Genomic DNA, 8192 nt, shown 5'->3' with positions numbered 1-8192 from the left:
CCTCTACACAGACCCCTCGGATGTCCAGTGGGTGTCTGAATGACTCAACCTTTAGCTTTCGTCGTCAGAATTGTGGTATTCTTTGTCAACATTCACCTCTTCAGTATGAGAGCCTTCCGTTTGCAATATTTTGATGATGGTAATTGGGGTGAAACGCTGTTAACGTCGTCTCTTTCGCCGTTCGTATGGAGAGAGTTAAACTTTGTTATGGGATGCTGGTTCACTGAATCCCTTTCATGAGGGGCCATGGCCTTATTTGAATAAAATTCTCTCTCTCTCTCTCTCTCTCTCTCTCTCTCTCTCTCTCTCTCTCTCTCTCTCTCTCTCTCTCTCTTTGTCCTACTCTTGTTTCAAGAGTTCGTGAGTTCTCGTCCCGAAATGGTTTTGGATTTGTATAGCTAAAACAAGGAGTAGAAAATATAAGCGTATTCTTGCATGATCTTCGTCAAAGTCATTGGCAAAACTGGAATTAACATGTTCAGAATAGTGACAGATTTTCGTTTTGTAGGAGATATAAGTCGTTCGTGGAAATGTGATAATGATCTTCGATGTGATATTGACAGATATTTTAAATGCTGTTTGACAATGTTTAGATTTGTAGTAACAGATATGGTAATTCATCGCGATCGATATCAAGAAGTTTCCACTAATACCTTGACATGTCCACTGTGTAAAACTGAAAATGAGGACGAAATGCATATTTCATTGTGCTGTCCTGCTTTGTGTAATCTCAGGTTAGATTACATTCATAGAAAATCTTACGTTTACTCATGTCTCTTTCATGTTACCTTGCTGATGACAAACCAGAATAAAAACATAATGAAGAATTTACCTATATATTTATGTAAAGGCTTTAAAAGGCGCACTGACGCAGTTAAAGAATAAGATAATTGTTTCTGAATGCTTTGACTATGACACTGATTTCAGTATCAAAAGAAATTGTCAACTCATTTTTGCTTGTACTTCCTTTTATTCTTTTGTTCGTTTTAAATATCGTATTTGTATTTGGATCCCCTTCAGAAGGGTTTGTGGAAGCTGGGATTGGGTCGGGCCAGGTTTTCTCTCGGAGCGCTTGGTGGAGCGAGCGGGACTGCAGCAGATGTTCTGTTGTCTGGCTGCCTGTTCTGCAGGGGCACTGCTCTGTGTCGCCGATACGGAGTTTCGTGTACAGGTGGTGTTTCAGGCGGTTGTAGCCTATCCTGAGCCTGAAAATGGCTACCTGCTCTCGACGAGTCAACGGGTAGTACGGGTCTGCTCTGTTGTGGCGCGGATGCTGCTGCTTCCACCTGTTTTGCAGCTTGGCCTTAATGATGGTCCTGGATTCAGAGTAGCTGGTAAACCTGTCCATCTGCTGTTTCGTAGTGCCTTCCTTTGCCAGGGAGTCAGCAGTCTCGTTGCCAAGCACGTTGCAGTGGGAGGGAATCAACTGAAGGGTGACTGTGTGACTTGTACAGAGGGAGGCGAGAGAGGAGGACATATCGTTGAGTTCTGGATCTCTGTTGGACCAAAGGGCCTGCAAGATGGACAGGGCGTCGGTCAGGAAGACAACGATGTGGCTGGCGTAGGGGCAGACCTCGATGTGGGCTGCTGCTGTTTTCAAGGCTTCTGCTTTGGCTCTGTAATTGGTGGAGTACAGGCCGGTAGCGAGGCAGATCTTTTCTTCTCTGCCTCCTGGATACTGAAATGACTAGGGTCGAGACGAACACTCAGGGAGTACAGAAGGGCGGGTGGTGGGGTATGGGGATGGGGAGGTTAGAAAATTCTGGAATGTTTGGGAGTCGATACCGCAGGTCCGGATTCTCTCCCTTGCTAGGCGGATATGTCACCTCTAGGCTACCATTCTACACTGAAAATACAGCACTAAATCATTGAAAATACAGCTTTTTTTCTCCATGAAACTCGCAATGTAGTTCTTGGAAAATGCGACATAGTTCTGCGATAATTCAGTACTGTTTCTTCGTGTATTGAAATTTGCAGCACTGTTCATTGAAAATACTGCACTGTTGATAAAAATCTAGATACTTATACGGCACTGTTGACAGAAAACACATTGTTCATTGAGAACATAGCATTATTCATTGAAAATACATCGTTCATCGGAGATACAACACTGTTCGTGAAAAATACGGGGGTGGGGAGGGGGTTCGTTTTTTTTTTCTTTTTCTTTTTTGTTGTTGTTGTTTCTTCATTGCCAAATGAAAAACAAGAAAAGACACACAGCTCATGGAAAATATGACAACATTGTTCATTGAAAATACAACACAGCGTGTATTCAACGATGATGCTGAATGACAGTGTGTGTGTGTGTGTGTGTGTGTGTGTGTGTGTGTGTGTATGTGTGTGTGTGTTTACATACTATATATATATATATATATATATATAGAGAGAGAGAGAGAGAGAGAGAGAGAGTTGTGGATAGTTCGCACATCAAAATGATAGTGACGGATCACAAGCGCAGGTAAGAACTAAACAACCCTTCCGGTGTTTGAAAAGAACTTTGCGGAGATTTAAAAATAAAATAAAATAAAATAAAAACACGATCTCTGTCACTCTCAAAGTGAAAAGAAATCGTGGAATTGCGAGAAATCGTAGGGCTTGCAAGGGGTGTAGAATGGAAACCCTTCATAGGCAGCAAATGGGGACCTTCCTTTTGAATTCTTTCTGTGGGAGAGAGCCAAGTGTATGCCTGACTGATATGGCTGCAGTTTCGTTCGTCCCGTAACGACTCCACAGATATCTCAGCATTGGCACTGAACTATGGCACATGATCCGGAGACACCGATCAAAGTTTTGTGGTGTTCTCAATCATAGCATGAAAGGGAAGGAAAGTCACAATCCAGAGCAGCCCATGAGAGAATTCGTGGAATCTCACAGATTGCATCGTAAATGATTTATCCTTGCAAATCTTTTCAATATATATATATATATATATGTGTATGTGTGTGTGTGTGTGTGTGTGTGTGTGTGTGTGTGTGTGTGTGTGTGTGATTGTTTATATCTGCAGTTTGTGGTATCATCATGGTGTATATAGGTATCCATATGTGTGATGTTCTTTTTCATGTGCAGAGGTATTTTATTATACACTATTTTATATGTATTGCTCCATGTGAGGCGCTTAGAGCCTGTTATATGGGGAGTTTGCGCCATATAAATATCATCTGTCCTCTCCCCCCTCCTCATCCTCATCCTCCACCACCTCCTCCTCCTCCTCCTTCTTATCATTATTATCATTAGAAGTAGTAGAAGAAGTATCATCACCATCACCATTATCACCATCACCATTGTCATCATCTTTTTCTTTTTTTCAATCATTCTTCTTCTTATTATTACTATCATCATCATCATCATTGATATTAACATTATTACCATCAGTCATCATCATCATCTTCATCATCATCATCATCATCATTATCATTATCATTATCATCATTACCATCCTATATTTCAGGAAGTATCTGACGGTGAGGCGGGACAGCCTGGACGAGCTGGAGGATGAACGGAGAGCCAGCCACTTCCAGCAGATCCGCCGAGGGCGGTTCCAGAAACGGAGGATGGGCGTAGGCGGGGGCTTGACCGTCGGCGTGGGCACTGATACGACAGGCCGCCCCATCACCTCCAGCAAAGTATCCGGCTTCGCCTGGAAGAAGAAATGGCGGGACAGGAAAGCCAGAAGCAAGGAGGTAAGGTGGTAATAATAGTAGTGGTAAGCAGCAGTACCACCACCACCACCAGCTGTAGTAGTAGTAGAAGTAGCAATGATTTGCTTTCTGGATTTGATGATGATAAGATATATGTTCTCACTCTTTTAGACTTGTCAGCAGCCTTTGACACTATCGACCACTCTGTCCTCTTGAACAGACTCAAAACATTCTTCGGTATTCGTGACACTGCACTGGCATGGATCACGCCTTACCTGTCAGATCGTACGCAGAAAGTGTATCCAAATGGCAGATACTCTAGTGTATCTGCCTTGAGATAGGATGTCCCACAAATGTCCTTCCTAAGTCCGATTCTTTTCGTGTTGTATGCGGCTCCTGTGTCGCATGTCATCAGTCATTATGCGAAGTCGCTTGAGAGCTTTGCTGATGACACTCAACTTTATCAGCCGGCCTCCACAATGGAAATTGATGCACTGGTGACTCAAACGCGGGAGTGCATTGCTGACCTAAAGGACTGGATTACTCCCAATAAGCTGCAACTAAATGACGATAAGACTGAATTCATGATAGCCTGTCCAAAAAGGTTTCGTCAACATCATTCCTTTCCGGACTTTGTTCTGATCAACAGCACACGTGTTTCACTTTCACCTTCTGTACGCAGTCTTCGCGTAATCCTTGACCAGTCTCTTTCCTTCCAACAGCACTTTTCGAGTATCAGTGACACAGAGATCAAGTCAGTCGACAAGTTTTGCTGTCTGGGCAGCACCCTATGCAGCAACGGAGCCCTTGATGCAGAAGTGACGCTGCGCATCGCCAAGGCCAGTTCCGCCTTTGGCAGACTCAACAACAGGCATCAGGCTCAGCACCAAGATGAAAACCTACAGAGCTGTTGTGCTGACCACCTTGTTGTACTGCTGTGAAACATGGACGACGTATCGCCGTCACATTCAACAACTTGAGCAGTTTCACCAGAGATGCCTACGAAAGATCCTCGGCACAAAGTGGCAAGACAGGGTGTCCAACCTCCAGGTCCTAGAGAGGAGCGGCATGCCCAGCATCGAAAGCCTGCTGATCCAATGCCAGCTACGCTGGACAGGACACGTTGTCCGCATGACAGACAGCAGGGTCCCGAAGATGCTTTTGTATGGCCAGCTGAAGGAAGGCCACCGTGAACGTGGAAGACCCTGCAAGCGCTTCAAGGACACCTTGAAGACAAACCTCAAAGCCTGTGACATAGACATCGCTTCCTGGGAAACTGATGTCCTTGAACGCTCTCGCTGGAGGATGCTGTGCTCTAGTGGCATAAAGACGTTTGAAAACAAGGGAACGTTGGCCATTAAGGAGAAGCGTGAGCGAAGGAAGCAGGGCTCAGCTTCTGGAGACGTTTTCCCTTGCAACACCTGCGGGAAGTGCTGTGCATCCAGAATCGGCCTCTTCTCCCATATGAGGACAAACACGGACAGATAAGCCTGCCTGCCTGCTCATCCGTTGGACCGACGGGAGACTCCATCATCAAAGGTGCGTATCTGGAACTGCGTAAAATCAGTTCTGCCCGCCAATATCTCTCAAGTGATGCAACCAAAACACATGTATGCGTTTTGGTTCTCGCAAGATTGGATTACTGCAATTTTCTTTTGGCCGGCCTTCCCAAGTATCTTTTAAACTTCAACGAATTCAGAATAACGCTGCCAGACATTTGCAGGGCTTCTAAATTTTTACCAAGTTTCTCGTCTCCTTCAGTCTTTTCACTGGTTGTCAGTTTCTGATCGAATAGAATATGAACTATCCACGCTTTTTCTGCAGTCAACGGATTTTGCCCAAAGTATCTTTCTGAACTCCTTCATATCTATACTCCGTCTCGCCAGCTCCGTTCTTCCTCTGATACTCGACTTCTCATGATACCTCACGTCAGAAGTAAGACCTGTGGACAAAGATCATTTTCTTTTCAATCGATAAAGACGTGGAACAGGCTCCCTGAAAACCTCCCGTCATTCTCCCTCGTCTCTTTCAAATAATTATGTTCTCAAAACTCACCTCTTGCCTCATCAGTAAGTTCAGTTGTGGAAGATCCACTTCTTTGCCTGTGGTGTGCTTGACTTTGTATACATATGTATGTGCATAAATGTGTATTTGTGTGTGTTTGTATTGATTGATCGCGTACGCGCGCGCGCGCGTGCGTGCGTGCGTGCGTGTATATGTGTGTGTGTCTGTTTTTGCATATGTGTGTTTGTGTGTGCCTATGTTTGCGTATGTGTGGAGGGCTGCTGCTATGTATATATGTATGTTAAAATGCATGTATGCATTGTTTGTGTGGTTGGGGGTGTTAAGTTTGTTGGTCATATTTTGGTATGTACTTAACATTGATATAATGTGTCATATAATCAAAAGTGTTTTGTAAGGCACCTGTAGCAGATTTCTGGATAGTGTGCTATATAAGTATCCGTTTTTATCATAATTATTATGACTTGTAATAGCAGCAGCACCAACTGTAATTGTAATAGTAATAGCGGAAGTAGCAGAAGCAGCAGTAATAGTAGTAACAGGAGTAGGAGTAGCAGCAGCAATGGTAGTAGCAGCGGCACCATAGTGGTAGTAGCAGCACCAGTAGTAGTAGTAATAGTAGTGGTAGCACCAGCAGTGGTAGTAGTAGCAGCAGCAGCACCACCACCACCACCACCACCAGCAGTAGTAGTAGTAGTAGCTGCGCCAATAGTAGTAGTAGTAGCAGCAGCAGCAGTAGTAGTACTTGTAGCAGCAGCACGGGCAGTGGCAACAGTAGCGGCGCCATTAGTAGTAGCGAGCACTTATAGTAGTCATAGTAGTAGTAGCAGAAGTTGAAGTAGAAGCTGAAGCACCAGCAGCAAGTAGCAGAAGAAGCAGCAGCAGCAGTCGTAGTTGTAACAGTAGCCGCAACAACAGCAGTAAACACTCCATACAGAATAGTTTTTGGTAGAATCTCCTGCAGCAGCAGCAGCAGCAGCAGCAGTATTAGTCTTGGGACTGGAGCGAGGTTTTTAAACATCCCTTCTGATACCCAAAATCGCGACAGCTCGGTTTTATGCATAGGATTTGTTTGTTTTTTTTTTTCTTTTTTTTTTTTTTTTTTTCATTCCTAATAAACTTTTCAGTAACAACCAATCTCGGGAGCGAAAAAACTTTTTTTTTTTTCTAAACAAAATAGACATTTGTGTATAATTTTAAGAGTAACGCGGAGGTGGGGGTGGGGAAGGGGGGGATTTCTTTCCAAACTAACAGAAACTCTACTGGATATATTGATCATGGATTTTTTTTTTAAAGGTATATAAAAGTGACGGTTATCATTTATCATTGGTGTATTTGCGTGTGTGTGTGTGTGTGTACGTGCTTGCGTGGGCGCGCGTGTATGTGTGTATGCGTGCGTGTGTGTGTTTGCGCGTGTGTGCACGTGTGTGTGTGTGTGTGCGTATGTGTATGCGTATGTGTATGTGAGTGTGTGTGTGTGTGTGTGTGTGTGTGTGTGTGTGTGTGTGTGTGCAGAAACGGAGACTGAAACATATAGAACGAAAGAAACGACGAGCAGAACTGATGAAAAAGAATGTGGGGACGGTGGAGCAGGAGGACGATTCTTCCGATGACGACTCAGATACGGACGGCTCAGATCAGTCCAGTTCCCAGGCGACAACCAAGCCATGACTGGAGAGTTTTGGTAGTCATCCCTTGTTCCTTCTTCCACCCGCGACTCCGACAAAAGCTAAACGACATTGGAGTTTGTTTTGTTGTAGGATCCGTGATGAAAGCGAATCTGGATAAAAGCCTAACGACAGGAGATTTGTTCACAAACATATGATGCGTGACGAAAAACGATTCAGGACAGAAGCCAAACGACAATGGAATTTGTCTTTGTTGGATACGTGATGAAAGCGATTCAGGATAAAAACCAAAAACAACAGGACATATGCTTATGAATACAGGATGCGTGACGAAAACGACTCAGGATAAAAGGCAAACGACACGGGGGTTAGGTTATATAGGACGCGTAATGAAGCGACTCAGGATAAAAGGCAAACGACAATGGGTTTGTTTATATAGGACGTGTGGTGATAGCAATTCAAGATGAAAACCAAAACGACAGAAGATTAGTCTATAAACATAGGGTGCGTGACTAAAACGATTCAGTATAGAAGACATATGACAATTTGTCTATATAGGACGCGTGGTGGAAGCAATTCAGAATAAAAGCCAAAATCGACAGGAGATTTGCTTAAAAATTTAGAATACGTGACGAAAACGATTCAGGAGAGAAGACAAACGACAAAGGATTTGTTTATATAGGATGCGTGGTGAAAGCTGTTCAGGATAGAAGCCAAACGACAGAAGATTTATTTATAAATATAAAATGCGTGATGAAAACAATTCAGGATAAAAGCCGAAAAACATCAGGATATGTGTTTATAAACATAGGATGCGTGACGAAAACGATTCAGCATACAAGGCAAACGACAAGGGGTTTGTTTATTTATATAGGACGCTTGGTGAAAGCAGTTCAGGATAAAA

At 43.7% G+C, this 8192-nt stretch overlaps 1 protein-coding gene across 2 annotated transcripts in view; it reads left to right on the top strand.

Annotated features, from left to right (window-relative positions):
- The window catches only part of LOC143285853 (uncharacterized), an 11006-nt gene extending 3389 nt beyond the window's left edge, over positions 1-7617 (top strand). For both annotated transcript variants that reach the window (XM_076593287.1, XM_076593286.1), the window contains exons 3-4: positions 3449-3680; positions 7176-7617. In XM_076593287.1, coding sequence (XP_076449402.1) covers positions 3449-3680; positions 7176-7331 — 388 coding nt within the window. In that variant the 3' untranslated portion in view covers positions 7332-7617. The remainder of the gene's footprint in view (positions 1-3448; positions 3681-7175) is intronic.
- Positions 7618-8192: the final 575 nt, after the last annotated feature.

Source organism: Babylonia areolata, chromosome 9, assembly GCF_041734735.1.
Source record: "Babylonia areolata isolate BAREFJ2019XMU chromosome 9, ASM4173473v1, whole genome shotgun sequence".
NCBI lineage: Eukaryota > Metazoa > Mollusca > Gastropoda > Neogastropoda > Buccinidae > Babylonia > Babylonia areolata.
This window is presented reverse-complemented; position numbering and strand designations above follow the sequence as displayed.